A 27,724-nucleotide genomic window follows, 5' to 3' on the forward strand; every position below is an offset into this window, starting at 1 on the left:
ATTATTTTTCCATGCACACCCGCTTAGCAAATGGAGAAGGAGAGCGACATAGAAAGACTTCAGCGCATGCAGCAGTCATACCTAGATGAGAAGGAAAGGCCCGTGTCAAGTGTTTATGTAAAGAATCTGGATGCTTCTGTTACTAACTCGGACATTGCCGCACACTTCAGATCTTGTGGAAATATATCCGGAATAAATGTCATCACAGTAAAAAATACCAGGAAGTATGCAGTGGTGGATTTCACCTCAGAAAAGTCGGTAGAAATGTCTTTGCTCTTCAATGGATCTGTGTTGAAAGGAAAAAAAATTGTTGTTCAGAAGAAGAGAGAAGCAGATAAAAGATGATTTTTACTCGCTATTTTACACCTTTGTTTTTCTCCTCTTAACCCCGCTTGTATCTTGGTCCTTAGGTCTGCTTCTTGGCCTGTCATCAACTAGCAACGGCTTGAAGCAGATGTCGTCCCTGAACATGATGTATCTGATGGAGCTTCCCCTCACCGTGTAAGTGCCCGCAGGCTCGCCATCAACCATGGCGTCTTCTATCTCTACATTCATTGTCTTGTCGACAGAGACTATCTTTCCCCCAACTTTTCTACCTTCCTTCGTCTCAACATTAACCTTCTCACCTTTGCATTTCCTCAAAAACCGTATGAGCTTCATTTCGTGGGTGGCCCATTCTGAAGAGTCATTACTGCTCCAGATCGAGATGGCCAATCCCAGCAGACCAACGGATTAAATTTTTTAGCTTCTCACCCATAATGAAGGAGCTTGTTGATGTTTTGTACTACGACTACATCCTGTACAAGCTGGCAAACCTGTATACATTAGAGACTACTAGCAAAGAAATAGGCCAGTACCAGAAGATAGCGCAAAAGCTCTTGGTAAAGCTCCGTTCAGATAAGGTTGTTTTCGACACCGAAATAGGCTTGAAGTTCACATACATAAAGCTGTACGACCTCCACTTGTCCTTTCCAAAGTGTGCAGGAAGACTCCATGCCTCCTGTTGCCAAGCCCACTATATGCAATTTCTTAGCACTTCCTACGACTACCTCACTAAGATCATGTCAGAGTACTCCTCTTTGAAGGAATGCGCTGCGTTCAACCGTCTTATTTACACTGTGGTAGCAATGGGCTTTGTGAGCTCCCCCACACTAGAAGAATTCAAGAGCTTGAGTAAAGAGGAAAGCCTGGAGTCCATGAAGCTGTGTCTCACTCAGCAAGGAATCAAAGCTGAGACTGAGGAGGACTTTGCCAATGAGAAGGAAAAGCTGCTCAAGACATTCAAGATAAAGGCCAAGGATGAGAGTAGCCTTTTCAACAAGACATTTCAGCACGTGATGGATGAGCTCAAGAAGTTATTTCTGTCCTTTGACATTCCTCTCCTCTCATTCTTCGGAACCAGCGAGGTGGTACAGCTAAAGGAGCTCTATCCCAATGCATTTGAAGGGTTCGAGGGGATCCCGGGATCGTTAAAGAGCTACAAGGAAGAGATATTGAAGGAGTACCTGGACATGAGGAGTTCTCTTAACAAAACTAGAAGCGCATTCATAAATCCTAAAGACAAGGGAGAGAAGATATTATGGGGATCCGATACAAGCCCGTCAGAGCGATAGCTACCATGATCACCTTACTGTAGAAGACATGATTATGCCCAAGATGGATTATTGCCCTGTTATTTTCCAAAAATTTATTACTAAATTTACTGCCTCGCTTTTTTCTAGGTGTCAAAGAACCGCTCCACAACTCTGCTGTCTTGTTGTTAAGAACCGATGTCGAAGACATTTTAAATTGACATTATTTATCCCGGTCCTTAGGTTCTGGCTCATTTCCTATGCGTATATATTATGGACCTTTTAATCTTGAAATATGTCAATAAAATTAAATTAAAGACATAATTCATAAATCGAAAAGCTTAAATTCGCTGGAGAGTTCACCCTTAATGAAAGGAATACAGAGCCTGATACTCATCATGTTTTTGATCTTTGGCCTTGTCCATGCAGCAGATAATGAAAAAAATGATAAGGATGCCAAGAAAGAGGATAAGGAAGGCAATGGTAAAGATGATAACAAGAACAGTAACAGCGAAAGCTCAGCTCGAGGACTTGGAACAAGTCTTCTCGGACTTGCAGCCATTCTTGCCATTTGCTTGGCTAAATAAACCTTGCTTTTGAATTTGTAATTGATTTATTTGTGTTTTTAAGTAACAAGGCAGTATAAAAATACATCTTTATTCCTCTAAAGCCTCGCACCTATCCTCATCTCCAGCTTGGATATGACCTCGTCTTTCCTTCTGAGCTTGTCGACCACTGCTGAATAAAGATCCTTTATTTTTTCCTCATTCCTTCTGCACTCATTGAACTTCTTTTCCAAAGCCTGGTTGCTTGCCTTCAGCTCTTTATTTTCTTTACCTTTCTTCTCAAGATATCTTTTACAGACCTCCAAATCTTTTCTGGCAATGTTAAATTCCCTGGTAAAGTCCTCCAGGAACTTCATTGTTCTCTTATCCATCACATCCTTATTATCCTCTGCAAACCTCATCGCCTCGTTAGCCTCCTTGTCCATTACCCTCATCTTTCTAATGGCCTCCTTGTATGTGCCTCGGAATTTCCTTACAATCTCGTCAAGTGGCTCCAATGGATCCACACCAAGAGCCTTGAGAAATCTTTTATTATCCTCAGTAATAGCAGCCATTCTTCTGTACTCTTCGACCTTATCTTGGAGCTCCTTGATCTCGTGCAACAAGGTGTCTGTCCCTCCTTCTGCGCCATTCCAGCGCCTTCTTTCTCCAAGCGCCTTCGTTGCCAGATCCACTTTGGCTTCTATGCTGCTTGCCATCTTTTCGATCTCTCCCAATCTTCGATCGCATTCCCGTCCCTTCTCTTGGAGAAGATCCTTTAGAAACATCTCAAGCTCCCTTGACCTTTCTAGGTCAGTGGTACACTCTAGACACTTTTTCTTGAGTCCCTCTATTTCCTCCGTAAGCAGCCCTTTTTCCCTCCTTACTTTTTCCAGCTCCCCTTTAATTCTGTAAAACTCAGAATTTCCAGGCACATCCTGCGACACTCTATACGACAGAGCCCTCTTTTCATTCTCACAAACCTCAAGCCTCTTCTTTAGATCATTTCGAGAGGTCTTCAATTGCTCAATCTCCCTTCGCAGATCTTCGTTTCTCAATGCTAGCTCTTGCTTCTCTCTTGTCTCTCGCATGTAGTTCTCCCCCATCTCCTTGAGATACAGCTCGTTCGATTGCTTCTGTCTGTACATCTCCTTATACTCATCCTCCATGGTTTTGTAATACTCCCTCATCTGGTTCATCTCCGCCTCCTTGAGATTCATCTTCTCTTCAAAAGACCCTACAACACCCTGAAGCTGCGATATCTTATTGTTGTACTCACTTCTTTCTCTTTCACGCTCATACATAATCTGATCCTTTTCCTTGTTACTGTTCAGAAGAGCATTCTTGTAGGACATTAGTTCCTTCTCAACCTGTGACCTCTCCTCCTTCTCGCTTGCCATCTTCTCAATAAGGCTCTTCTGCTCGTCGATTGCATTCTTGCTTCTGTTGAAGCATTCCTCTAGCATCCCATTCTCCTCTCTCAGCTTGGCATTGACTCCGTTCACGCTTTCCAGGTGCTTTAGAAGCCTGCCGTTCTCCTCCTCAAGCATGGATATCTTGTTGAGGCACCCCTCCAGGTCCTCCTTCAGCTTGGCTTCGGCATTTTCCTTCTCCTTCCTTGCCTTCTTAACCATTTCGTCCATCCTTTCAACTTGCTTGCTGAGTTCCTCGTTCTCACCCTCAAGAATGTCTATTGACCTTTTGCTATCGAGAAGGAGCTTCTGGATATCCTCCTGGATGTTTCCCCCAGAGCTCGCCTTGTAATGAGAAAGCTGATGCTTGATCTCGAAGTTTTCGTTTCTCAGCTCCTCAATCTCTTTCTCGTAATCCTTAACTGTCTTAATCCTTTGCAAAGGATTGAATTGGAGCGAAAATGAATGTTCTCCCATCACACGGGTTAAGGGTATGTCTTCCTCAACAAAAATCCTAGGAATTACTGGAAGGCAGGAATGGTCTTTGATAAGTACCGCCGCTTTTGTGTGTGATCTACTATGATTTCAATTCTTCCTGGCTACCCCACAATACTAATGGGAAACAGGCAGTCAAAGGTAAAAAAATCTCCCCACGAAATCCTAAGCTTGTCTCCTGTATCTACCAAGAAGGAAGTGAAGGATCGCTATAGAACCCTCATACTCGAGACCCACCCAGACGCACAGAAGGTCCATTCCTCTCAGGCGCCGAAGGAGGCAATGGAGATAATGGAGGCATACACATCCATCATAAGGTCTCCCCCGCAATTCGAGTTCTACACAGAGGAGCTCTTCCGAGAAGACCTTAGGAAGTATGCTGAAGACTTCTTTGAGAGGATATGCGACTACTGTAGAATCCCCGGCGCACCAAAATTCAGCGATCCAGACTTCGAAAGGTTTTACCAGATATTCACCAACTTTAGAACTCAAAAGGAATTTACCACCGAGGAAGAGAAAAGCGAGTTCTGCAGGAACGTCAGGAAGGTGGCAAGAGTTGTAAGGAGCCTGGACAAAAGAATCAATATAGATAGCTTTTCTGTCGAAATCAATGTCAAGCCTCCCAGGCCGAAAGAAAGAAAGGTCAAGGACCATCCTTTCAACTGTAGTCACTGCAACAAGGGATTCCATTCTCGAAACCAGATCATAGACCATTTCAGAAGCAGAAAGCACTTTGAAAGAATAAGCATGGTTTCTGGAGATCCAAAGAAGTACATAGAAAATCAGGTGCAAGAGATTTCCTGCCAGAACGAATCTGAAACAGCCCAAAAGCCTTGCATGGAAAAAGAGCCAGAAGCTGTGGAAGTCCACGAGGTCAAAGAGAAGAATGCCGCTAAGAAAACAGGCTCCAGACAAGAACCCGCTCCGTTTAGAACATGTGCAGAGTGCAGAATTGTGTTTTCTAGTAGATCAGAGTTACTCATGCATCTGAAAACAGGCCACAGGGAACTCTAAAAACGAATTTAATAATAAATAGGTCGTGTCCGTGGAGAAGATCAATAGCTCCATTTGTAAAACGATCCATCTCTCATCTTAACTACGCCTACAAACACCAGACTCTTCAAGTGCCTGTCAAACTCCTCATCGAAGTCATCCTCTCCATCCATACGATCTTTCATTGCCTCCTTGGCCAGCTTTTTCAAACTTTTATACTCGAGCTTCTTATCAAGCATTCTATATATCACTCCACTAAGGTTCACTTCAGACAAATACAGTTCTGGATTGAGAAGAGAGGAGTTTATGGAAGAAAACACGTCTGGTGTAAACGAAAGGTCCACGCCCCGACTGCTCCACACCCCGGTCATCCCTTTCTCAATCTCCTTGTACTTCTCGATCCTCTTGTCCTCCACACTGTCCGGATATGTCACAAACTCAAACCTGCAATGCTTGAACATGCTCATCTTGTAAAAAAAAAACTCGAAGTTTACCACATAGAATAGAACTTCTCTCTCGAGTAGGAAAAGCTCCTTGAAGGCCTTGAGCGTGGTCTCTCCATTAGTAAATTTTAAGACGTATCTCCTTTCAGGCTGTATTTTGTATGCTTTCTGCACATCCGAGATGATCTCAACTCCAGGAATGTTCGGCGTCGAAACTATCTTTATAATCATGGTGAAGGAATCCAAAAATCAAGGCTAAGATAGAAGATGGCTGAAGAGATTTGGAAGTAAAGCTGGAGTTTATTTTACATGATACCCCAGAGGTATATGTTTAGTTTCAAAGTGCCTCATTCCTCTAACCGATTGCATATCCAATTTATCCCCCTATGAACACCTAGAAATGCCTTTGATTCCTCGTAGAGAATAAACTCGATCTTCCCATGCCCTATCTCATCACAGGTCCTCTTGAGCTCCTGTACAGACTCATTCCCATAGATATTAGATCTGCAAAGAACAACAATAATGTCTTTTGTCTTCGTTGTGTCTTCGTTGATGAGCGCAATACACTTCTCAACCGAGCTTTTGCTATCTGCATCTACTGCAAAGATTACTCCCGCTGCAAGGCCCATGTGGATTCCCCTTATCTCATATAGATCTGCATTGTCGTCTAGTGACTGAAGAATCAGCTCCATTCCGTTTGCAATGCAGGTGTCTTCAGAAAAGGGCCTGAGGGACTTGTCCATCTTGTAGTTCGAAATCGAATGCCTCAGGACATGCCTTTGGTCCTCCTGCAATCCTAGCAATGTAACAACATACTTTTTCCTTGTTGCTCCACAGCATAAAGTAAAGATCCAGCTCATCGTTTATGGGCAAAAAATTGACAACAAATAGCCTTCTTGCCAGATCTCCAAAACCTTGCATATTAGAAACTATTTATTGATCTAAGAGATCCTTGACTTCGTTTTTTAGGGCCCTACTCTTCTCTATGAGTATCAAAACCGCCTTTTTTAAGAGGTACAAAGGATCTAAAAACACACTGTTGATTGTGAAGAGGAAGTAGTCCGACCTTCTTCCAATAAACACCTTGTCCTTGAATTCATCGTGCCTAAGCGCCTCTCTGCTCATCGTGTCCAGCCGTGGGTTGTTGACATAGGCCTTCATTCTTCCGTCGCTCGGCCTCACGTCTATAACCCCCTCGGAAAAACATTTCTGAAGCTTGTAGGCATCTTCATCAAAAACGTCTCCTATCTCAATGAGTGGCATGAGTCTATAGGTTGCAGGACACACAGGACTCCACTTCGCATGCACCTTCCCTATATTCTTGGTGCACACCAACTCGGCACTTATCCTCTGGCCTCGGGCTAGCTTGAACATGAGCACCTTGCTGCTGAACTTTACATCCTTCAAAGTCCCTCTCTGGCTTCCAAACGGAATCCACTTGATGTCGTCCGAATACACATTAAGAACATCCTTGCTTTCATTCTTAACATCAAGAACAAACCTAAGGGAGTTCCTCTCGTTCAGTTCTTTCTCTGCAAACTCAAACATCTCGGGATCAGCCTCCAGAGGAATCAGCCCTAGCCTGTGTGCTATAAACTCATCTGGAAATACACTCTCGTTTTCCTTCAGAAGAACATCTCTAACAGCCATAGTGGGAATGTCGTTACAAAGTATGCGCCTCAGAGCATTGGCAAAAGAACAGTCAACATTGATCAGATCAAACTCCAGTCTTTCCTTGGTATACTCCGTTATGTTGATCTCAATGTCATTCAGCACTTGCTCAAATGACTTTGCCTCAGAGCAATGCAGATCAACCACTGTTTCTCTCTCCAGCTTGTACATCTTCGACATATGCGCGTAGGGCAAAATTTTCATTGCGTTATTCCTACCCTTTTACTGTTCAGCCTATACTAAGAACACCTTAACCATTCCGTCTCCTCCGCCAGTGGCATATCTGCTTCCATCCTCATTGAAGGATATTGCACTTACCCGCCTGCCATGCTCTTTGCTTCTTTTCTTGACATTAAGCTCTTCTCTTTCAATCCTTAAAGTTACTACGTCACCAGACTCAAGCCCTATAACCAGGAGATACTCCTTGGGTGAGAAGCATAAAGAGGTAACTTCACAGTCAAATCTCGACATATACTTCACTCTGAATTCAGGCCCTTCATAGACAAGCACACTCCGGTCTCTAGAGCACGTGGCAAGATATTTCGAGTCATAGCTGAAGCTACAATCCCAGACAATTCTCTTATGGTCCTCGAGTCTTTGGGAAAGCCTGATACTCTTATCGACATTGTAAACAGACACAGTCTTATCTTTAGAGGCTGCTGCCAGATGCTTTCCATCACATGAAAACACTAGTCTTTCTATTCCATAATCGTGCACCTCTATGTAATCTACAAGCTCAAACTCTCGGCTCCAGACAAAAATCCCAGAGAACTTCTTCAACGATGACTTGTTGCAAGAAACAATGAAGTTCCTCGACACCGCCACGTCAGATACATCGAAGTAGTGTCCATAAACTTTCCTTATCTCGTTGAAAGTCGTTACTGACAATAGCTGCTCATTGAGCGACTCAAATGCAAAATCCTCCAGAACTTCATTTGTTAGAGACAACTCTGCACAGGCCGCTGCAAACTTCAAATGATCGATTGCGGGAAAGAAGTCGTCTATAGACTTCCCACTCTTGGAAATACTCATCTCCTCAAATGACTCGATCATGCTCCTTTCCTTGGTCTCTGCATATATGCATGACATGTAAAACACCTGTGTAGGCTCATAGACCCTCAGAATCGTTTCCTGTGCAGAGCTTATGAACTGGAGGCTGTCGTTGTTCAGAAACCTTGCAGAAGTCAGCCCATACCCATGTTTCTGGGGCCTCCCGACCTCGTGCCCCTTATAGAATATCCTCGATGTCATGTCAAGCGACGACGTTAATAGGAATTCCCCTCTCCAATCGATGGACTTTACTTCACCCAAATGCCCAGAAATAAAACTCTCGAGGTCGTCGCTGAATTTGTAGAATCCCCCAGAGCGGGACTGCCCTATAATCGAGCTTCCAATCACCATCACATTGAAAAACGCATCCTTCCCTCCAAATCTCATCACATCCTCCCACTTCGACTTTCTCTCCCAGTAGATTATGGAGTTGTCTGCAGATGAGCTGAATATGTCTCCTTTCTCTGTCCAGAATAGCCCATAGACCCAGTCGGTATGGCCATTGAGGGTCTGTAAGTGTTTAACCCATGGATGCTCATCAATAATCTTCCATATCTTTATGGTTTCGTCCTGTGAAGACGTAGCAACATATCCCTCTCCGTCTATTAAGGCAGACCTGATGTCTTGAATGCTGTCCTTGTGTCCCTCAGTTTCATGCCACCTTATACCATCACTCATATCAAGTAGAAAAATGCTTCCCTTCCTACTTCCAGCAAATGTCCTGCCGCAAATCGTTGTTAAGCATGTAGGAACCCATTCGGTCCTTATCTTTTGTCTGATAGTGCCCTTGTCTATATCATATATAAAAATCATATCTATTGTGCAGAACATAGCCCACTGCTCATTCACAAACCCCACTGCTTCAATACAGCTTCCAAAATTGCACTTTCTGATCTCCCCGTCCCTGACTACATATCCTCCTCCAGAAACATCACCTATGGCTATCATGCCATATCCATACTCAATCACATTCACATCGTCATCCATGTGGAGAACAGAAAGAACCTTCTCCTCATCAGCCGTGACAACATTCGACATAGATCCATAGACTATCCTATCTCCAGCCATAACAGAAGCCTTTGGCTTTGCCGTACATCCTGCAGATATAAAGATAGAATCCATAGAAGCTAGAGGGATAAAAATTTGGAGCGAAAAACTTCTGCAATCTGTATTTATTCTAGATATATGGCCTGTAGAATGAGTCCTCATCCTCCAGAACCTTTACGAACCTTAGAAAGGGCATCTTCCAGCACTACAGACAGCTTGGCCTTGTCATTAAACGTCTTCTCAATGTTCCTAATCAACTCTCCAAGGTTGATCCCATGACTCTCCATAACCATGACGTTTCTTTGAATCCACACATTTTCAAGTTCACAATACTTCTTGTAAAGGGAAGGATTCTTCATGGCCATTCTTTTTGTTTCCTCAAACACCTCGTTCACCACCTTCTTGAGCAAGATCTTCAGCTCAATCGAGTCCGGATCAATGTCCTTTGTCGTCTGGACAACCTCGTTTGCAAGATACAGCAGGTTGAGCCTGTGGTATGCACTGGACTTCCTATATACAAACATCCACCCCTCCACGATCGCCCTGTAGTCTTTCTTAAAGGTCCTTATGAATAGCCCAGCTGTCTTCATCTGCTCCTCAGTGGGGAGTAAGTTTATTAGTGACTTCAGAAGATATTCTTTGGATAGCGAGGCCATATTCGCAGGGGTAGCACAGATCGTATTTATCTATGCGGCTATTGTAGGATGCTGGAAACAAGCCCAAAATGAGAAAAATGGAATCCCCGCATGTCCACCAAGGTCGAGCTATACATGGAGATGGGAACGGTGGTAACAGACCACGAGTACCACACAAGATATATTCTAAAGAAGCTTCTTGGAAGGGGAGCATATGCACAGTGCTATCTAGTGGAGATAGAGAATGGGGAGCAGTACGCCATGAAGGTGGTCAGGCTGAAGGACATTAAGAGCCGAAAGGTGCATGAGAAGCTAGAGTCGGAGATAGCAATACACTCAAGGCTAGACAACCCTAATGTTGTCAAGATGTACAGGTCGTTCAGGAACGAGGAATATGTCTTCATGGTTCTTGAGCTTTGCGAGCGAGGGGCGTTGGATGCTCTGCTGAAAAGAAACGGAAGGCTGAAGGAAAGACATGTGGCAAGGTTTGTCAAGCAAACTGTCGAGGGCCTTATATACCTCCACGACAGCGTCAATGTTGTGCACAGGGACTTGAAGCTTGGAAACCTGTTTTTGGACTCGAAGTTCAATGTAAAGATCGGGGACTTTGGACTGAGTGCAGTGATAAAGGATGGAGAGAAGAAGGTTACGATGTGCGGGACGCCGAACTACATAGCACCCGAGGTTCTGTTTGGAAAGGCGAGCGGGCATTCCTTTGAGGCCGACATATGGTCTCTGGGGGTTATTATATACACACTACTTATTGGAGTTCCTCCGTTTCAGAAGAAGAATGTAGAGGACATCTACAAGATGATAAAGCTCAACAACTACATATTTCCGGAGAACTGCGACCTCTCGAGCGAGGCGATTGACCTCATAACACAGATACTGAACACAAATCCTCTTGAGAGGCCAACGCTGCAGAATATTCTTGGGCATAAATTCCTGTCAAGGAAAGAGCACTTTTTGATGAGGATATACAGAAACCTGGTGATCAACAGAACGCAGGAGGGTGTTGTAGACTCCGACTACGTGCTTTTCAGCATCCCTGTGACGAGGCTAAGAGGCATTGGATATGTTTTGAAGTCTGGGGTTTATGGAATATATTTCAGTGACCATAAGAACCTGATGCTGAAGCCAAACAAGAAGAGTGTGATATACCTAAACTCTGCTGTAGAGAATGGGAAAAGGGTGTTCTACAAGGAGGAGCATCTTGTCGAAAAAATACCTGGAGAGATTCTGGAGCTATACAAGGGCCTGCAGTATTTCATCAGAACATTTGATAACGGATTTAGCTTTCTGGATGTAGAGCCTTGTTTTATTGTGAAGATAAGAAAGATAGAGTGTGGGTTTTTATTTGTGATGGCCGATAGCACCATTGTGTTTGACTTTGTTGATGGATGGAGAGTAGTGCTATCGAGGTGTGGAGAAAGGGTTTCGTGCTACAATGGACTTGGGCTTGCCTCATTTAGTCAAGAGATAAGAAAGAGATGCATAGAGATTCTAAAGAACTGTCTTGGATGTGAATGAGGCGCCTTGGCTTGAGCTATAAGTTATATGTGGAGGGATTTGGTTACGATGCCTGTGTACTGTTTCGGAACTTTGTATCAAAGCCAATCAATAAAAGAAGATAGATTCCAAGATGTATGGAAGATGTGGAGAATATAAAGGCCTCATACAAGATGCTGAAGTGCAAATGTGTTTACCTGAAGAGCTATCTAGAGCACATTATCACCGTGTCGAAAAGATCCTCCGACCTTCTTTTCCGTGCACTCCAGATTCCAAGGGATACTGCATGGAATGACCCACTGCTTATGCATTGTATAGAGATGAGTGAGAAGCAGAGGGCTGTATTTGATGAAGCAGGAGTACTTTATGCAGAGATGCTATTCAAGGAGCTTGACGGGCTAATTACAACCATTGTCAACGACATTCGGATGATTGAGGAGGAGGTGAGGACGATTTCTGAAAAGCCTGCGGAGGGGCTGAAGGAACTGAGGGCGGCCAGGAACAAGCACATGGAGGCCTGGACGCATGGTAAGCATGATCCTTGGCTGACGGAGCTTGGGCTGAAGAGGGCTGTGAAAAAAGTTCTTTTGATGGACGACGAGGCAAACCATCTGATGCACAGCAAGATCGGGGTGTTTGCCACATCTTTGCAGGGGGCCGGAGAGAGATTCAAGGAGACATTGATGAGTTTTGTTCGGATCCAAAGGCAAAAGTATCAGAAGCTTCGGGACTCTACAGATGTGGAGATGAAGGGATATGATGAGATAGACAGGTTTTTTGACACTGTTTCAGAGTCGCCGAAGGAGATGAGAGTGGAGACCAAGAAGGAAGAAAAGCTGAAAGAAAAGGTTGATTCATCATTCGAAACATTTGTGGAGGGCATCAGCAAGGAATTGATAGGGAAAGGGATAACTGTCAGAAAGAATCTAGAGGTTTCGAAGTCCTCTGTATGTAAGGTCAAGAAGGGGTATACTGGAGACTGGATCACAGCATATGTGGTAGTTACCTCGACGGGGTATGCGCACTTTTTCGACATTTGGGGGCTGCTAAATGAGGCTGAGGATCTTAAAAATGCTGTTGAGAGATTGAACGGAGGGGCTGGCAAGGGCCTTATATCTATATTTGATGCAAATAAGCCCAAGAGCGAGCCTGGAGAGGATAGAATGGTCTTTGAGGTGAATGCCAGGATTGGGGAGCTGGTTGAGACGTTTTCAGGCCCTACGACGTCCATCTATCTAAATGACAATATTTACGAGCTTGATAGAGAGAAGAGGCAGATTTCTGTCTGCAACAAGCACCAGAATGGATTTGCTAGCTTCTTTGGGGTCAGTGAGGTGAAGATAAAGCTCTTCACGCTTTCGAATGCAATAGAGATATTCCATGCATTCAAAAACAGGAATTTACCTGAAGAAAATGTAGTTGACTTTTCCGAGAGTCCTGAGAATGTGATTGATGAGGGAATAGGGTTTAAGGTCTTGTTGCAGGAAGAAAATCCTTGGGTGAGTGGATGAATCCTGGCGTCCTGTATGGCTCAAAGATTATACAATTGGTACCGATTAAAAGCGACGATTTACTTTATTGTATTGGATGTCTGATAATGATTTGGCCTGTTAGCATTCTATTTATGGTTTGGAAGCAAATTGGATGAAGAGGTATTTTTGGTTGGCCTCTGGCTGCATTCAACAGGATGGTTCGAGCATCAATGCAGAGATAAGATTGGGCGAGTCCGAGTGCAGGTAAAATTAAAATAAATAAATAAAGATGCAAAGTTTAGGTCCCTAGACTCAGATGGATAGTGCTTTGATGTCAGACAAAAACCTTAAGAAGCCTTCGAAGCCGGCTTACTATGGGACGGCTGGATACAGGTCGAAAACCTCGGATTTGAACAACATATTGTGCAGGGCGTCTCTCATAGCTTACCTGAGATCAACAACATTTGCAGGAAAGATTGTCGGGGTGATGATTACTGCAAGCCACAACCCTATTGAATACAACGGAATCAAGATCATCGATCACAATGGAGACATGCTGGATGAGGTGTGGGAGGAATACAGCGACAAGGTTGTGAACTGTGACGATGATAAGCTTCCCAGAGAGATGAAGAAGATCCTAAGGTCTTGCAGCAACCAGAGTGAGCTGGGGGAAGGGGTGACAGCCCATGTGGTTCTTGGAAGGGATACTCGGGACAGTGGGAAGGATCTATGCGACAACATCAAGTCTGTTCTGAGTAAGTTGAATTGTGTAGTGGATGACTACGGGGTTGTGACCACGCCCGAACTCCATTTTCTTGTAAGAAGGTGCAATATGGAAAACAGGATAGTTGGCAAGGAGGAATACATAAAGAACATTACTCGTAACTTTTCCAAGCTACTTTCCATAACGAAGGGAAACCTTAAGATGATGATAGACACTGCAAATGGAGTTGCAGGAATGAAGATCAAGAAGATAGATGAAGTGCTTGAGGGGAGGCTGAACTATGAGATTCTGAACAGTCCCACAGGGGTTCTGAACTTGGACTGCGGTGCAGACTTTGTCAAGACAAAGAAGAGAGCGCCGAAGCTGGAGGTGTTTGAGTCTGGCAGGTTTTCATGCCCACCCAACGGGATCTGTGCTTCTTTTGATGGCGATGTAGATAGACTCATATTCTTTACAGGCTCAAAGGACATAGAGATATTTGACGGAGACTCCCAGGCAGTCTTCCTTGGCCTCTACATAAACTCTCTTTTGGAGAAGATAGGGTCGAAGCTTAGCGTTGGGGTTGTACTTTCCTACTATTCAAACAACGCTGCTGTCGATGCTCTTCCCTCCTCGTCGTTCAAGGTTGTGATGGCACAAACTGGGGTCAAGAACTTTGTAAGTGCAGCAAGAAACTTTGATGTTGGTGTGTACTTTGAGCCCAACGGACATGGGAGTGTTTGTTTTTCGCAGGCGTGCATAGATGAGATAGAAAGGGGAAGCAGTGAGCACCATACGATTCTCAAATGCCTAGTCAATCTATTTGACCCGTGCATTGGGGATGCACTTGCCAACTTCATGGTTTTCCGAGCACTCATGGTGAATGCAAGTGACCTCAGGAAGTTCAAGGAAAACCCAAGCAGGCTCCTGACTGTTAAGATTGTGGACAAGAACAGCATTAAGGTTGATCAAAAGAACCATGTCATCGAGCCAAAGGAGCTCCAGGACAAGATCGACATGGAGGCGCTGAATCTTGGGGGGAGGTCTTTTGTCAGGCCTTCTGGGACGGAGGATGTTGTAAGGGTATATGCCGAGTGTTCGACGGAAGCAGATGCAGATCTTCTCTGTCTTAAAGTTGCACAGCATGTTTATGACATGTGCAATGGCGTTGGAGACCACCCTGAGATTGATTATACAAATAAATGAGGTCTTGGCTATGTGTTGTCCCCGATATTTGCTTTTTGCATTGCTCTTTTCGTAAAGATTGCAATGCTGCTGATAAGTAGGAGTCTTTTAAAGCATCTTGGTTGGAAGCCCTTTAGGGGCCATGAAAAGCGAAGTCTCCCAGACATGGCCATATCCAATAGACATTGTAGAGTACTTTGGAGAGCTTCCCAGGCACTCGAAGGCACAGCTATATGGTGCACCCATATTTGCAGTATCCTTTCTTAAGATCTTTGACGAGAAGACTACAAGGTTTATATTTGACCTGGTGCTGAAGTCACATTCCATAAGCTCCTTAAGAGAGATAGAGGGGATCAAGGAGATCTTGAAGACTCTGCTACGGATTGAGATGATTGAAAAAAAAGGAGACAACATATACTTGGATGAGAGCCTGCGGAGATCACTGATGGAAGGGCTCTGCATACTCACGATGGAAAAGCACTACAAAAACACTGGAAAGGAATTAGAAATCGATGAGGAGGAAAGCAATAGAAAGTTTGAGGCTATTCTGAAGTCCATTGTCAATAGAGAGTGCAGAATACAGGCATTTGGGATTGGGGAGGTTCTTATGTTTGGAGGTCTTCTTGGGAAAGACAGGAACATAACGAACAGAGGGTTCGAGTTTCTTCTGAAGACAAAGAAAGAACAGCTGTGGTGCCTTGTGCTCTTATCTTTGAAGTATTTTCTTGGGTCTGTGGACGAGGAGATCCATGCGCTTGAGGCATTATTTGAATTGAGCACAAAGGCCGTTGGGATAGCATACCATCGAACTGACAGGATGGATGCGAGGCTGCTGAAGTATCTTGAAGCGTTGGGGATTCTAAAGCTTTATAAGGAAAGCCTTGCCATTGGAAAGTCCTTTGTGCAGCTATTTGAGGCGTCTGAGCGCAATAGAAGGGAGTTTATAATAGTTGAGACAAACAACAAGATATATGCATATACAAACTCCGAGTATGAGAAGTCTGTAATACACCTGTTTTGTAGTGTATCTGTCAACCTTCCAAATCTTATCAAGGGAAGCATAACGGAGGAGAGTGTGAATGTTGCATTTGACAAGGGAATAACTGGAAAGCAGATAATACATTTCTTGGAAGCAAGTGTCAAGCCAGGAAGCCTTCCGCCTGCAATCAGCAGCCAGATAATGATATGGGAGTCCAAAAGGAACAGAATATTCATGGCACCTGGGTACATCTACTCTAACTTCTTGAACCTGTCGGACTACCAAAGGGTGCTAGAGTTCTGTACCGAAAGGAGTTATCTGATAGAGTCTGATGTTGACAAGAGGATGATAGTTGTGAAGGTAGAAGGGCATGAGCTAGTCAAGGAATTCATAAAGACTATTCTCTGAGGAGGGCAAAAGTTGCAAAGATATAGAAAAGCGATTGTTTTAATTAAAGTGGTGGAATCATTGACCAATGGCATCTATGAATTCTTTTACATCGAACGACACCTTACATCCAGCAGCAGCAAGAACTATTGCTTCCCTGTAGGGTGCTTTGTCACTTACATAGAAGATACCTCTGTCTTCCAGAAGAGGGCGATACTTCTCTTCAAGGGCTTTGGAATCAATCACCAAAGATCTTGTCTTGTATGTCCCGGTGCTTGTCTCGACCTCGAGGTGGTTCTCTCTCTTGGAGACATTCAGAATTTTCCCTTCCTTCACCTCGATCCCCATGTTTCTGGACTGTCTCTCTATCAAGTCCATAAGCTCGTTGGGGCCTTCGACTTCCTTAACACCCACGATGCTTTTGAATCCGGAGAAGTCTTCCATGGACTCCTCACATGGCTTGATTATCATTGGAGACAGGTTAGCAGTATGTGTGTATATCCCGCACATGTATGCCCCTGGACCCTGGCCTAGAATCACGACATTTCTCATTCTGAAGGGATTAAAATTTTGTAAATTACTTTGCCTTTGGTATCTGAAACAAGAAATATATCTAGATGATTGATGGGAATATCCTCAATTGCTATGATAAATTTGTTTTTATCTCTAAATAGGGAAATTCTCAATACATAGATCTTGTGTTTATCGATGCGGTGCACCCCAATGTTCGAAAGTACAGATGATATAAGGTTATCTGATATATTGTTTGGGAGCGATGTGGATGCACACCACTGTAGCAAGACCTCTAAGAAGAAGGAGGAGGAGAAGAATATGTGGAAGAAAAATGTCAAGCATTACAAGATCCTCTCTGTCGACCAAATATCTGCACTGGAGGACTTCTTCATTAGTAAGCAGGTGCCGGTGACAAAAACAAATATAAAGCATGCATCAAAGGCACTTAAGATTCCGTACCAGAGATCTGTAAACTATCTTTACAATAAATACAAGAAGGTTCAGGATAATGCCGAAGACTTCTACCACAGATGCATTCACGAGTTTAGCTTAATAATGCAAAATGTGGAAAGGTGCTGGGAGCTGTACCTCAAAGGATGCCAGGCATACAATACTTCTCGAGACAGCAAGAATTAAAGAGAAATGTATTTGTGTATAGATTATTAGGAGGCCTGAGGGAAAATTTTTGCTGTGAAAGCAGGGCAATTTTCGTCTCCCTAAAAGATGAAAGATGTCTCAGAGATCATGAGGAAGCAGGCAACCCTTAACATAGGAACCATTGGGCATGTTGCACATGGGAAATCCACCATTGTAAAGGCAATAAGTGGAATAAGCACAATAAAGTTCAAAGCAGAGCTTGAGCGCAACATCACTATAAAGCTAGGATATGCCAATGCCAAGATATACAAGTGTGATTCGAAGTGTGTCAGGCCTAACTGCTACCAATCTTTTGGAAGCTCAAGCCCAGATCAGCTTCCGTGTAAAAAGTGTGGAGGCACCTTGAAGCTTGTCAGGCATGTTTCTTTTGTAGACTGCCCTGGGCATGATGTTCTGATGGCAACGATGCTGAATGGGACTGCGATTATGGATTCTGTGCTGCTCCTGATAGCAGCCAACGAGCCTTGCCCGCAACCCCAGACCACGGAACACTTGTTTGCAGTGGAGATAATGGACCTCAAGAAGGTTCTAGTTGTACAGAATAAGATTGATCTTGTTTCGAGGGAGCAAGCTCTGGAGCAGCACGATCAGATCCAGAAGTTTCTAAAGACATCAAATGTCTCTGGCCCAGTGATCCCAACCGCAGCCCAGATCGGGGTGAACATCCCTGCTCTTCTGGACTTTATTGTCAACTACATTCCAGAGCCTTCCAGGGATTCTGCAGCACATCCGAAAATGGTTGTCATCAGAAGCTTCGATGTCAACAGACCGGGAACCAAAGTGAGCGAGATGACCGGAGGTGTCATTGGAGGAAGCCTTGTCACTGGAATGCTAAGGATTGGAGACAAGATCGAAATAAGGCCAGGGCTTGTGATGAAGAAGAACAACAAGTTTGTATGCAGGCCCTTTGTTTCTGAGATTGTTTCTCTGAAGGCAGAGAGCACTGATCTGGAGGAGGCCTATCCTGGAGGGCTGATAGGTGTCGGGACAACGATGGACCCCTCGTTTTGTAAGGCGGACAAGCTGGTTGGGCAGGTGATGGGGAAGCTGGGGTTTCTGCCGTCAATATTTTACAAAATAACTGTCGAGTACAGTCTCTTTCCAAAGACAACTGTGCAGGGGAATCACAAGCTGAAGGAAGGCGAGCATGTGCTGCTGAATATAGGAAGCACAACAACGGGAAGTGTGATAGTAAGCATGGGCGAGACAAGAGCAGAGTTTGATCTTGTGAAGCCTGCATGCTGTGAAGTTGGAGAGAGGATAGCAATATCAAGAAAGATCAACAATCACTGGAGGTTGATAGGACATGGGGAGATCAAGGACGGAATGTGTGTTGAGCCAGAATACAGTGTCTAATAGATGAGAAGTATTGAAGTCTTGAAGGAGTAAGAGGGGCTGTGGGAAATAAAGAGAAATGGTTTCTAAGGGCTTTAATTGCTATAGGCTGCTATCTCTGAAGGCATATCCTGTCTTCTGATCTGTCAAACACAACTATTCCTTTACTCAGTAGTCCATAGACTATTCTTAGAAGTGCTGTTCTGTCTATACCTAGAGCATTTCCCAGTTGGTCCAGCCCAACGGATTCCTCATGGATGAGATGCTGGCAAACAATTTTGTTGTATGAATCGGGCATGCTCCCAATCTCGTCAAGTATAAGCATTTTCTCAATGGTGTTGAGGTACTCTCTGCCTTCCTTAACATATGCAAGAGAGCTAGTGACTTCTTCGTCTGCGGGGCCCTCTCCTCTTAGAAATGCAAATATCCTATTGATGAGACTTGTGTGTGATCTTTCATACTCCATGTCATTAAACATCCTTCTAAGCTCATCGAGTTTGTGCCTTAGGTCACCTATGTCGTGGCGGTTGTACTTCTGCATTTCTTCATACTTCTGCTTCATGTTTGCCAGTTCCACCTCCAGGACGTCGCATTCTCTTTCGTACTCGTCATGAAGCGCCATTTCTTCCTGCTTCCTCCTTAGTTCGTCCAGTTCCGAGGAGACTGTTAGTCCGTATCTATTGTACTCTATGTTCAAGTTGTTCAGAACATCTATCAGGGCCATGTGGTCTCTAAGCATCCTCTCTTCTATTGTAGGAAACTCCATTTCTCTGTACATCTCGTTCAGATCATCTAAAGACCTTGGAGACATTGTCTTAGGAACCTCCAGCCCTGATGCAGTTTCCAATGAAGGGAATCTCCTCGCATCTGGAGTAGTTATCGAAGCCTCCTTTACTATGTCTTCTGGGTTGCACATCCGGGGATTGTTGCCCCAGGATTGTTCTGTTGACTTAAGCAAAAAATCCTGCAAACCTATGCCTTCTGGCTGCGAAGACGATGGATTTCCATGTGATGACGAGGCTTTTATGAGGTACAGGGAGAAGAGGATCCAGGAGCTGTGCGGAGGGATAGAGGACATTACGAGCGAGAGGGAGCTGATTGAAAAGACGAAGTCTCTGAAGATGATAGTCCATTTCTACAAGCAAGAGTTTAACCGGTGCAAGATAATGGATAGAAGACTAGAGGGGGTGAGAGAATTCTTTCCGGGGATCAGATTCTACAGAGTAAATGCCGAGATATGCCCAGTGGTGGCAAGGAAGCTTGAGATAAGAGTGCTGCCTTTTCTAGGATTTTTTAAGGACGGATACTTTGTGGACCAGATTGTTGGGTTTGAAAGGCTTGGAGACGAAGCGGAGCCCGAGGCTCTTAAGAAAAGGATCCAGGAGAGCAATATATTTAAGCCTGTTTCCAGCATACAATAAACATAACTGATTACTGAAAGTCCTTTTCCTTATATAGAAGAGAGCAAAGAAACTATCCCCATCAAGATGATTTCTGATTGCGAGGGGGAAGAGATCAGGTACGATGGCGACTCTAAAAGAATAAGGAGCATTGTGTACGAATGCTTTGATGGAGCCTACGACCCGAGGAGGAGGTACATTATATGCATTCAGGGGCCTACATCAACTGGAAAAACGACTCTTGCCAGGAAACTCTACATGCTGCTAAGTAAGGGCGGGATAAATACCTATGCACTTGAGCTGGATTCCTACTACTTTAGGCCTCTGAACCCAGACCTCGATGAAGAGGACTACGACTTTGACAACCCGGGGGCACTTGATTGGGAAAACATCTTCGGTGTTCTGAAGGCTTTGAGGGACAAGGAGCCGTTTATTAAGCGCAATGTGTACTCTGCATCCTCCTATGGAGAAGTTTCTGTGGTGAGGGAGGCAAACACCATGCCCGATGTTATAATAATAGATGGAGTGCAGGCGTTTAACACTGTTAACAGCAAAATTTTCAACATCAAGGAATTTGATCCGTACGACACAGAAAAGACCATTGACAACGAGTTTGTGGATAACTCTCTTAGGATGGATGATTTCAAGATACTTAAGATCCTTATGACCAATTGTGCCTCAAAGATTCTTTCGGTAAGGCTCAAAAGAGATGAGCTGATAGGGAGGAAGAGAGATGCAATAGTTAAGAGATTTTATTCGAAAACACTCCTCAGCACTTTAAGGTGGACATATTCGCCGATGTACAATAAGTTCATTAAGATTGTACATGGGAACTTCAACTATGAGAAGGTTGATCTGGTGATGAATGAGCTAGGCCTTTACTTCTTTGGAAGGGAGATAGCAGTGGATGATTCCAGAGAGATGGATCTGAGCAACGAGTTCAATGTTGAGTGTACAGGTGAGTGCAAGTATGGAGGAGAGCCATACATTGTCCTAGATGACAAGGGCGCAGGACTATGATGGGCAAAGGGGCTCTTCTGGGTCATATGAACAAGTCTTCATAGAAGTAAAACAACAGGGATGTTCCGCTCAGGAGCAAGTAACTTGTTGACCAGAAGATGAAGTGGCTTTTCTTATGAACAGCCATGAAGCTGAACATGTAGAACCCATGGAATGCAACGAAGGCCAGGTTTGCAAAGCTCTTGGTTTCGAACTCCATATCGAATAGCGGCTTGAGGCCCAAGATTATGCATACTAGACTCAACCCGTAAAGCACTGCTACCATTAAAATCTTTGTAAATCCCCAGTGAACCCCTCTTTGGTGGTTATTGTCGTAGTCTTCTGCTTCCATTTGTTTCTGCGGTTGAAGAGCGTTTTATACTTTCCTGGAATCTGAAACAGAAGCTGTATTCTGAGGATGGGAAGCAGAATGCGATTGCTTTTAATTGCAATGAATTTGGCGGTCTTTTTAGAATTAAAGTATAAAAGAATCACCAGCCCCTAGGAATAAATGAAAAGAGGAGTACTGAAGTTTGTGGCCTCTCCAATGAATGGAGGAAAGACGACAAACATGTTGCTGAGGGCGAAGCGAGCGAGTATCCTAGGGTGGAAGGTGCTGCTGGCAAAGCCCCAGGTTGATACCAGGCACAAGAGCACAGTGATAAGATCGCGATGCGGTGCTGAAATGGAGTGTAACCTGTGTGTCGATTCCCAATTCAACTTCGCAAAGGATATTTCATACAAGGACGTTGATATTCTGTTTGTGGATGAGGCGCAGTTTCTGAGCGCCCGGCAGATAGAGGAGCTAAGGGAGGTTGTGGATGTCCATGGAATTTCAGTGTGGTGCTATGGCCTCCTCACAGACTTCAAGAAGAATCTGTTTGCGGGGTCAAAGCGGTTAGTTGAGTTGTGTGACAAGATGTATGAGCTTGACGTTCTATGCTGCTTCTGTTCCGAAAGCGGAAGGTTTCATTTGAAGTATGCTGATGGGAAGGCGGATGTGTCTGGGCCATCAATTGACGTCAGTACTCCTGGGAATGATAAGTTTGTTTCTGTGTGCCACAAGTGCTGGATGGAAAAGATGTCGGCATCTGAAGAGAAGGAATGTGCCCGGCTTTTCTGCAACGAAGGTGTTTCTGTGGATAAGGCGGTGGAGATAAATGGATAAATACTGTGTGTTTCATGTTCGATTTCAAATCCCTTCCATGAATGATTTACAAACATTTTACCCTGAACAATGAAGAAGATCGTTGCATATGGGGTTACTCACTTCATCTTGCTTGCCATATACACGATGAGGGCAAGCCATGGCGGCCTAACTATGTACAACATTCTCACAACCACGACGCGCAATAGCACTGTGCACATTCTCCATGCCACGTTTTTGATATTTCTTATGTGCACTCTAACAGGACAGATAATTGACTATGTGTTCAAGAGCCTCAGGTCTGAAGAGATAAGCAACTTCAATGAGTCTCTGCTCTACTTCCTGACCGACTTTCTTCTTGTTGTGTCTACGTTTGACAGTGACATCAACTTCAAGAATGGGCTTTTCTTTGTTATGCTTCTGTGTGTGAAGTCCCTTAGCTGGTTACTGGGCACAAGGATAAAGAGGGATGTCTACCCTTCGCTATTTGGCCTTGCATATGGAATATCTCTGTTTTCGGGGCTTATGGTGCTTTTATTTACTCTTTCCTGCATATCTTCCATTGATGGGCAGATTCTCTTTCTCTTTGAGTACACCTTGCTCGTAATAGCCTCCATAAAGAATGTCTGTGTCATGAACCTGATTCTGTCTGACGACGACGACAAGAGGTCTCTACACAACTTCTACATCGACATAGGATACATGAGCATCACACTCCTTGTCTATGTAATATTCATAGGAATCACATCTGTAAGCTACAGGCTTCCCTTGAATCTCTTCCGATCTGCACTGACCATATTCGATGCTTTGATTGCGAAGATCAAGGTATTCCATAACTACCTCAAGCTGTGTAAAGATCTTGAAAAATGTGTTGAGGGGACTGGAGATGGCTTTTGTGCAATATGCAGGGATGACATGCAGGTTGGAAAGAAGCTGACGTGTGGGCATTGCTTCCATATAGAATGCTTGAAGATGTGGTGCGAACGGCAGCAGACATGCCCGATATGTAAGTCCGAGCTTGCATTTGATGTTAGGAAGGAAAGCTTTGTTGTGGGGGGTGAATACATATCTGGGATTCCTGTAACGATTGACGGCTAGAAAGTAACAATAAAAGGGTTTATTCTTCGGTGCTAAGGGCTTCATGTGTTTTCTTTGGCTGTGCAGCCTTTTCTATAGTTTCGCTACCTATCTTAACAAGGTTGATTCCAGTACGAGACTCTGGAGACACGGATACATGATATTTGTGCCTGACTATGACGCCGTTCCTTTCCCCTTGGATATTAATCACTGCTTCCTTCACCCCAGAAGACAATCTATACAGCCCTGCCTTTTTTGCAGCGGAATAAGGAAACTTCGATGGATACACACGCCTTTCTCCAAGGGCATTCGAGACCTCTTCTCCTTCATCATTAACCTCGATGAAGTTTATTTTTGTGGTGTAGTAATAGGACGCCTTCTTGTTCATCACCCTGATCTTGTCACTCAAGTCTATATGCCTTCTGCATTCATGGAAAATGTTTTTGTACTTTTCGAGGATTTCCTTCCACTTTCCATGTCCTAGCTCCTTGATTCCCTTGAGAAGCGCCTCCTCCTCTTCAGGGCTCCAAGGTTTGGGCTTTCTCCTCGGGTTTTTGGTATAACTTCTTACAACAATATTTTCTCTTACATGCTTCTTTTTTGGAACCTTACTATAAATATGCAATTTGAGCTTTGAGGATGGACCGTTGTATTCTGCTTCCTCCATTTAAGAGGGGTTAGGAGACTATGATTCCATTGTACTCTTTCTCAGCAGGAAAAGATTAGCCTATATGGGCATTATGAGACATTTTCTTACTTTACAACGAGTTGCTGTGAAATGGATGTCTATCTGAATGCTTCTATATCTACTGTGTGGAAGGGAGTGAGGCTGTGTACGGAGACAGCTTGTGTGGAGTCGCATCGGTAATGTGAAGGCGTGGCCGAGTGGTTATGGCGCTGGTCTAGAAAACCAGTGGGCTTCGCCCGCACAGGTTCGAATCCTGTCGCCTTCGATTTTGCCATATGAATCCATTGTAAATTATCAGCCACCGTCAACCCATGAACTGCCAAGTGTGTACTGGTGGTATGGATCTTTTTGCAAGATACGACTGCGGGCATCGGATATGCATGACTTGTTCTGCAAGGCTTGTGTTTCTGTATATGCAGTGCAGCTGCCCGCTGTGTAGAAATCCTGCGAAAGAAATAATCTTCTCAGCGCTTTCAATGCCGAGCGAAGGGTTCCCCAGGCAGATGTGGAAAGGCCAAAGAGCCCCATTGGTCGTCTTCTATGAGGGGGAGTATGTGAAGAAGATGATGGAGGACCTCTTATCTAACAAATGCCGGGAATGCCACAGGAAGTTTGGGACTCTGAAGGAGCTCAAGAAACATTATGCATACCATGGATTTGTCCTCTGCTCAGAGTGCATCAAGAGCAGAAGGGATTTCTGGCATGAGATCAAGCTCTACAAAAGCGACACTATTAGGAGCCACAGGAGCGGGAGTCTTGGAGAAGAAGGGTTTGATGGCCATGTATTCTGTGTTCACTGCAAGATCTATCTGTTTGATTCCGACGATGCTCGGAAGCATTGCAATCTCAAGCACGAGCTATGCAATATTTGCGATATACTAGGAACGAAGTATCAGTATTATAATAGCTTCAAAGATCTGGAAGCACATTACAAGAACGCCCACTATTGCTGTAGCTTCCAAACCTGCCAGATGAACAAGTGCTATGTATTTCCATACCAAACAGAGCTCTTCGATCATTTAAACAGGTTCCACAAGGCATGCGTCAAGCTATCTGAGATCCCAAGAGCCGGGAGATGCAGCATTCCTGTGATGGATCCGCTGAGGAAGAGGAGGACAGCGGCTAGAGCAAGTGTTGTGGATCAAAGCGGAGGAGAGATCAGGCTTTCTTCGTTTCCCAAGGCAAACACTTCCCAAGGCATGGTCTCAGAAAGCGTGGAGACCGAACTCCCGAAATACTTGGATAGGAACATCCTGGAGGAGGAGAGAAAGAGGCAGAGCAGACGCAAGGCCATTATGGAACGCATATGCAAGGCCGAAGCAGACGGGGTGGAGGAAATTGTGAACGAGTTTCTAGAAGACATCATAGATGTGATGGCGGCATTTAACAAGATAGCGGATGTAGTTGGAGACAAGGTGGCCCTCAAGCTATTTGAGACAATGAACTTTGGAGGCAAGCAGGGTGTGGTGCAAGGCAGCATAAAGGCTCTAAGAAAGAAGGTTATGTTCCCGAAGTTCGTTCCATCTGAGCCTGTGGAATATAAGGAGCCCAAGGAGAAAAAGAGCCCAGGATTTGCAATTATAGATTTATGTAAGAAGAAATAATGAACACAAACTAAAGGTATCTTTATTTCTTCACTATCTTTTTGGATATATAGAACTCCTTTGTTTTCCTATTGATGTACAGCAAGGTAGCAAATATTGTAGCTATCTTGAGAATAACTATCCTATTGATAAGCTTGAATATGCTGTTGTATAGGCCCGTATACTCTACCTCATCCCAATCGTCCAAGCTTTGCATGTCGAAGTTGTTCTTCGAGACATACAGTAGGTCACTCATCTTCCTTGTGAGCCACTCCATCTGGTAGTCTGTCCCCGAAACAATCTCGGGTGTCCACGGACGTCCCTCGTAGATGGCAAGCTCGAGTGCCAGTTCTCCTCGGACATCTGTATCCAAGGAAAACACTATGGTGTAGTATCCCGTCTCTGGAGTTGTGTAGAAGAATGTTGTGGATGTCTCGTGCTTTACATCCTTAAAGATCAAGTTCTTTGGCTCTGGATCTGCACTTTTGTAGTCCCCGTTTGATTTATATATGCTAAGCTTAGTCCCTACGCTTATTCCTTCTGCCTCTTTCCATGGGTGGCTGGATGACGCCCTGTGAAACAGCTTCGCCTGCATCAGAACCACAGTCTGCCCATTCAGTCTTAAGGCACTCTCCACCTCTTTGCTCTCATCCAGATAGAACAAGGTTCTTGAAAAAACACATCCTAGAAATAAGAAAAACATTCTTGAAGGGCACTGCATAAGCAAAATAATATTTGCTAGATGTACTAAAGAGAAGCAGAATAAACCCAATTTATTCCAGGAACTCCTGCTCAGGGCATCAAGGATTTCCTCCACCCATCACAGAGCCCATCGAGATTCCTCTCCGCCCACTTAACAGATGTAAAGACATCGACAGCCTTCTTGTTAATCTCGTGTCTCTCGCTCCTTTCTTCCATAGGCATCGTAATGGCCTTCTGTATTCCATCGGCAATCTCCTCAATGTTCCACGAGTTTATTTCCAATGCTGCAGATAAGGTCGTGGATGCTCCTGCACTCTCGCTCAGAAGAAGCACGCCTTTGTTCTCGTCCTGGCATGAAACATATTCCAGAGCAACGAGATTCATTCCATCTATCAGGGATGTCACAAGAAGGACGTCGCTTGCTGCATACAATGCACATAACTCATTAAAATCCACGCTCTTGTTTAGAAAGTATAGATGTGTTTCTTCAACAGACCCGATCTTGCCATTTACCTCGGATGTAAGCTCATTCAACTTGGTGATGTATGAAGAATACTCCTTGACGCTCGTCCTGCTGGGAACGCCAATCTGAAGAAACACAACCTTTCCAACAGACTCTGGATACTTCTCAAGGAACCTGTGGAATCCTTTGAGGCGGTGAGGCATCCCCTTTATATAGTCAGTCCTATCTACACCCAGAAGTATCTTCTTTCCCTTGAACATCTGCTTGAGTTCCCTTATTCTCTCTACAGTCTTCTTTTCCTTGAGTGCGTTCCGGAACATCTCGGGATCGATCCCTATCGGAATTGCATCCAGCTTCGACCTTACTTCTACTTGGTTGGCCACACATGTGTCATGGAAGTTGATGGCATAGTCGAACGAGTGGAATGCAACAAGGTCACTGTGTGCTATCCCGCTTACTATCTCCTTTCTGCATGCAAGGACCTCCATGATCTCTGCCGGCGGAAACGGAGTGTGCAAGAAGAACATCACCTTGAAGTCTTTCTTAGATTTCTTTCTTAGCATTTCCGGGACCATCATAAGATGATAGTCATGGACCCAGACAATGTCTCCGTCTTCCACAGTCTCACATATCTTGTCGCAAAAAATCCTGTTGTATTCCACATATGCATTGTAGTTCTTGATAGTAAACGCAACATCGTCCTTGAACGAATGGATTATTGGCCAAAGAATGGCGTTGCAGAAGCCATCGTAGCAGTCTTCGTTCAACACAGGATCGATGAACACAGGGATTGAGTGGAACTTTTCCCAGCAGTCCTTCCTTATCACCTCCTTCTCCTCTTCGTTTAATTCAACGCCACTTATGTTACCAATCCACTTGAACCTGATTTTGTCGTTTATGCTCTTCAGACCGGTTACCAGCCCTCCGCTTGTCTTCGTGTACTCAAACCCATTCTCGCCTTTCTTTATTGTCAGTGGCAAGCGATTGCTAATGACCAGGAGCTTCATAAAAAAATGATGGTGCTCATATTTATCCGAAGTGAAAATAATGAAGTCTCAAACAA

The 27,724-nt window shown here is 44.3% G+C and overlaps 28 protein-coding genes and 1 non-coding gene across 29 annotated transcripts; 16 read left to right on the forward strand and 13 right to left on the reverse strand.

Moving 5' to 3' along the window:
- Positions 1-30: 30 nt before the first annotated feature.
- EHEL_010400 (putative RNA-binding protein) lies at positions 31-345 on the forward strand (the record flags this gene model as incomplete). Its single annotated transcript, XM_003886596.1, has 1 exon — positions 31-345. The coding sequence occupies one exon, from the start codon at positions 31-33 to the stop codon at positions 343-345; it is 315 nt and encodes a 104-aa protein (XP_003886645.1).
- Positions 346-360: 15 nt separating this feature from the next.
- On the reverse strand, positions 361-660 carry EHEL_010410 (small nuclear ribonucleoprotein; the record flags this gene model as incomplete). Its single annotated transcript, XM_003886597.1, has 1 exon — positions 361-660. The coding sequence occupies one exon, from the start codon at positions 658-660 to the stop codon at positions 361-363; it is 300 nt and encodes a 99-aa protein (XP_003886646.1).
- Positions 661-758: 98 nt separating this feature from the next.
- On the forward strand, positions 759-1,613 carry EHEL_010420 (uncharacterized protein; the record flags this gene model as incomplete). The annotated part of the gene is made up of 1 exon (XM_003886598.1): positions 759-1,613. The coding sequence occupies one exon, from the start codon at positions 759-761 to the stop codon at positions 1,611-1,613; it is 855 nt and encodes a 284-aa protein (XP_003886647.1).
- A 326-nt stretch (positions 1,614-1,939) lies between these two features.
- On the forward strand, positions 1,940-2,158 carry EHEL_010425 (uncharacterized protein; the record flags this gene model as incomplete). Its single annotated transcript, XM_059743477.1, has 1 exon — positions 1,940-2,158. One exon carries the CDS (start codon positions 1,940-1,942, stop codon positions 2,156-2,158), a length of 219 nt encoding a protein of 72 aa, XP_059599460.1.
- A 77-nt stretch (positions 2,159-2,235) lies between these two features.
- EHEL_010430 (uncharacterized protein) lies at positions 2,236-4,005 on the reverse strand (the record flags this gene model as incomplete). Its single annotated transcript, XM_003886599.1, has 1 exon — positions 2,236-4,005. One exon carries the CDS (start codon positions 4,003-4,005, stop codon positions 2,236-2,238), a length of 1,770 nt encoding a protein of 589 aa, XP_003886648.1.
- Positions 4,006-4,143: 138 nt separating this feature from the next.
- Positions 4,144-5,037, forward strand: EHEL_010440 (uncharacterized protein; the record flags this gene model as incomplete). Its single annotated transcript, XM_003886600.1, has 1 exon — positions 4,144-5,037. The coding sequence occupies one exon, from the start codon at positions 4,144-4,146 to the stop codon at positions 5,035-5,037; it is 894 nt and encodes a 297-aa protein (XP_003886649.1).
- A 41-nt stretch (positions 5,038-5,078) lies between these two features.
- EHEL_010450 (uncharacterized protein) lies at positions 5,079-5,690 on the reverse strand (the record flags this gene model as incomplete). The annotated part of the gene is made up of 1 exon (XM_003886601.1): positions 5,079-5,690. One exon carries the CDS (start codon positions 5,688-5,690, stop codon positions 5,079-5,081), a length of 612 nt encoding a protein of 203 aa, XP_003886650.1.
- A 116-nt stretch (positions 5,691-5,806) lies between these two features.
- On the reverse strand, positions 5,807-6,319 carry EHEL_010460 (uncharacterized protein; the record flags this gene model as incomplete). The annotated part of the gene is made up of 1 exon (XM_003886602.1): positions 5,807-6,319. The coding sequence occupies one exon, from the start codon at positions 6,317-6,319 to the stop codon at positions 5,807-5,809; it is 513 nt and encodes a 170-aa protein (XP_003886651.1).
- A 73-nt stretch (positions 6,320-6,392) lies between these two features.
- On the reverse strand, positions 6,393-7,310 carry EHEL_010470 (DNA-directed RNA polymerase I; the record flags this gene model as incomplete). Its single annotated transcript, XM_003886603.1, has 1 exon — positions 6,393-7,310. One exon carries the CDS (start codon positions 7,308-7,310, stop codon positions 6,393-6,395), a length of 918 nt encoding a protein of 305 aa, XP_003886652.1.
- Positions 7,311-7,364: 54 nt separating this feature from the next.
- Positions 7,365-9,302, reverse strand: EHEL_010480 (uncharacterized protein; the record flags this gene model as incomplete). Its single annotated transcript, XM_003886604.1, has 1 exon — positions 7,365-9,302. One exon carries the CDS (start codon positions 9,300-9,302, stop codon positions 7,365-7,367), a length of 1,938 nt encoding a protein of 645 aa, XP_003886653.1.
- Positions 9,303-9,385: 83 nt separating this feature from the next.
- Positions 9,386-9,883, reverse strand: EHEL_010490 (uncharacterized protein; the record flags this gene model as incomplete). Its single annotated transcript, XM_003886605.1, has 1 exon — positions 9,386-9,883. One exon carries the CDS (start codon positions 9,881-9,883, stop codon positions 9,386-9,388), a length of 498 nt encoding a protein of 165 aa, XP_003886654.1.
- Positions 9,884-9,973: 90 nt separating this feature from the next.
- On the forward strand, positions 9,974-11,392 carry EHEL_010500 (serine/threonine protein kinase; the record flags this gene model as incomplete). Its single annotated transcript, XM_003886606.1, has 1 exon — positions 9,974-11,392. One exon carries the CDS (start codon positions 9,974-9,976, stop codon positions 11,390-11,392), a length of 1,419 nt encoding a protein of 472 aa, XP_003886655.1.
- A 116-nt stretch (positions 11,393-11,508) lies between these two features.
- On the forward strand, positions 11,509-12,882 carry EHEL_010510 (uncharacterized protein; the record flags this gene model as incomplete). The annotated part of the gene is made up of 1 exon (XM_003886607.1): positions 11,509-12,882. One exon carries the CDS (start codon positions 11,509-11,511, stop codon positions 12,880-12,882), a length of 1,374 nt encoding a protein of 457 aa, XP_003886656.1.
- Positions 12,883-13,159: 277 nt separating this feature from the next.
- Positions 13,160-14,752, forward strand: EHEL_010520 (phosphoacetylglucosamine mutase; the record flags this gene model as incomplete). Its single annotated transcript, XM_003886608.1, has 1 exon — positions 13,160-14,752. One exon carries the CDS (start codon positions 13,160-13,162, stop codon positions 14,750-14,752), a length of 1,593 nt encoding a protein of 530 aa, XP_003886657.1.
- A 121-nt stretch (positions 14,753-14,873) lies between these two features.
- EHEL_010530 (RNA polymerase II transcription initiation/nucleotide excision repair factor TFIIH subunit TFB2) lies at positions 14,874-16,118 on the forward strand (the record flags this gene model as incomplete). Its single annotated transcript, XM_003886609.1, has 1 exon — positions 14,874-16,118. The coding sequence occupies one exon, from the start codon at positions 14,874-14,876 to the stop codon at positions 16,116-16,118; it is 1,245 nt and encodes a 414-aa protein (XP_003886658.1).
- Positions 16,119-16,175: 57 nt separating this feature from the next.
- Positions 16,176-16,649, reverse strand: EHEL_010540 (thioredoxin reductase-like protein; the record flags this gene model as incomplete). Its single annotated transcript, XM_003886610.1, has 1 exon — positions 16,176-16,649. One exon carries the CDS (start codon positions 16,647-16,649, stop codon positions 16,176-16,178), a length of 474 nt encoding a protein of 157 aa, XP_003886659.1.
- A 171-nt stretch (positions 16,650-16,820) lies between these two features.
- On the forward strand, positions 16,821-17,246 carry EHEL_010550 (uncharacterized protein; the record flags this gene model as incomplete). Its single annotated transcript, XM_003886611.1, has 1 exon — positions 16,821-17,246. The coding sequence occupies one exon, from the start codon at positions 16,821-16,823 to the stop codon at positions 17,244-17,246; it is 426 nt and encodes a 141-aa protein (XP_003886660.1).
- An 87-nt stretch (positions 17,247-17,333) lies between these two features.
- EHEL_010560 (eukaryotic translation initiation factor 2 subunit gamma) lies at positions 17,334-18,623 on the forward strand (the record flags this gene model as incomplete). The annotated part of the gene is made up of 1 exon (XM_003886612.1): positions 17,334-18,623. The coding sequence occupies one exon, from the start codon at positions 17,334-17,336 to the stop codon at positions 18,621-18,623; it is 1,290 nt and encodes a 429-aa protein (XP_003886661.1).
- Positions 18,624-18,714: 91 nt separating this feature from the next.
- On the reverse strand, positions 18,715-19,518 carry EHEL_010570 (uncharacterized protein; the record flags this gene model as incomplete). The annotated part of the gene is made up of 1 exon (XM_003886613.1): positions 18,715-19,518. The coding sequence occupies one exon, from the start codon at positions 19,516-19,518 to the stop codon at positions 18,715-18,717; it is 804 nt and encodes a 267-aa protein (XP_003886662.1).
- A 58-nt stretch (positions 19,519-19,576) lies between these two features.
- EHEL_010580 (thioredoxin) lies at positions 19,577-20,023 on the forward strand (the record flags this gene model as incomplete). The annotated part of the gene is made up of 1 exon (XM_003886614.1): positions 19,577-20,023. The coding sequence occupies one exon, from the start codon at positions 19,577-19,579 to the stop codon at positions 20,021-20,023; it is 447 nt and encodes a 148-aa protein (XP_003886663.1).
- Positions 20,024-20,089: 66 nt separating this feature from the next.
- EHEL_010590 (uncharacterized protein) lies at positions 20,090-21,022 on the forward strand (the record flags this gene model as incomplete). Its single annotated transcript, XM_003886615.1, has 1 exon — positions 20,090-21,022. One exon carries the CDS (start codon positions 20,090-20,092, stop codon positions 21,020-21,022), a length of 933 nt encoding a protein of 310 aa, XP_003886664.1.
- Positions 21,023-21,044: 22 nt separating this feature from the next.
- Positions 21,045-21,353, reverse strand: EHEL_010600 (uncharacterized protein; the record flags this gene model as incomplete). Its single annotated transcript, XM_003886616.1, has 1 exon — positions 21,045-21,353. The coding sequence occupies one exon, from the start codon at positions 21,351-21,353 to the stop codon at positions 21,045-21,047; it is 309 nt and encodes a 102-aa protein (XP_003886665.1).
- Positions 21,354-21,512: 159 nt separating this feature from the next.
- On the forward strand, positions 21,513-22,169 carry EHEL_010610 (thymidine kinase; the record flags this gene model as incomplete). Its single annotated transcript, XM_003886617.1, has 1 exon — positions 21,513-22,169. The coding sequence occupies one exon, from the start codon at positions 21,513-21,515 to the stop codon at positions 22,167-22,169; it is 657 nt and encodes a 218-aa protein (XP_003886666.1).
- Positions 22,170-22,238: 69 nt separating this feature from the next.
- EHEL_010620 (HRD ubiquitin ligase complex protein) lies at positions 22,239-23,246 on the forward strand (the record flags this gene model as incomplete). The annotated part of the gene is made up of 1 exon (XM_003886618.1): positions 22,239-23,246. One exon carries the CDS (start codon positions 22,239-22,241, stop codon positions 23,244-23,246), a length of 1,008 nt encoding a protein of 335 aa, XP_003886667.1.
- Positions 23,247-23,265: 19 nt separating this feature from the next.
- On the reverse strand, positions 23,266-23,892 carry EHEL_010630 (uncharacterized protein; the record flags this gene model as incomplete). The annotated part of the gene is made up of 1 exon (XM_003886619.1): positions 23,266-23,892. One exon carries the CDS (start codon positions 23,890-23,892, stop codon positions 23,266-23,268), a length of 627 nt encoding a protein of 208 aa, XP_003886668.1.
- Positions 23,893-24,096: 204 nt separating this feature from the next.
- On the forward strand, positions 24,097-24,178 carry EHEL_010640. Its single transcript has one exon. It is a non-coding gene; the product is annotated as a tRNA-Ser (tRNA).
- Positions 24,179-24,224: 46 nt separating this feature from the next.
- On the forward strand, positions 24,225-25,517 carry EHEL_010650 (RING Zn-finger domain-containing protein; the record flags this gene model as incomplete). The annotated part of the gene is made up of 1 exon (XM_003886620.1): positions 24,225-25,517. The coding sequence occupies one exon, from the start codon at positions 24,225-24,227 to the stop codon at positions 25,515-25,517; it is 1,293 nt and encodes a 430-aa protein (XP_003886669.1).
- A 22-nt stretch (positions 25,518-25,539) lies between these two features.
- On the reverse strand, positions 25,540-26,199 carry EHEL_010660 (uncharacterized protein; the record flags this gene model as incomplete). Its single annotated transcript, XM_003886621.1, has 1 exon — positions 25,540-26,199. One exon carries the CDS (start codon positions 26,197-26,199, stop codon positions 25,540-25,542), a length of 660 nt encoding a protein of 219 aa, XP_003886670.1.
- An 89-nt stretch (positions 26,200-26,288) lies between these two features.
- On the reverse strand, positions 26,289-27,668 carry EHEL_010670 (trehalose-6-phosphate synthase; the record flags this gene model as incomplete). The annotated part of the gene is made up of 1 exon (XM_003886622.1): positions 26,289-27,668. The coding sequence occupies one exon, from the start codon at positions 27,666-27,668 to the stop codon at positions 26,289-26,291; it is 1,380 nt and encodes a 459-aa protein (XP_003886671.1).
- Between the last annotated feature and the right edge of the window lie 56 nt (positions 27,669-27,724).

The sequence above is a fragment of the Encephalitozoon hellem genome, chromosome I (genome assembly GCF_000277815.2).
Source record: "Encephalitozoon hellem ATCC 50504 chromosome I, complete sequence".
NCBI lineage: Eukaryota > Fungi > Microsporidia > Unikaryonidae > Encephalitozoon > Encephalitozoon hellem.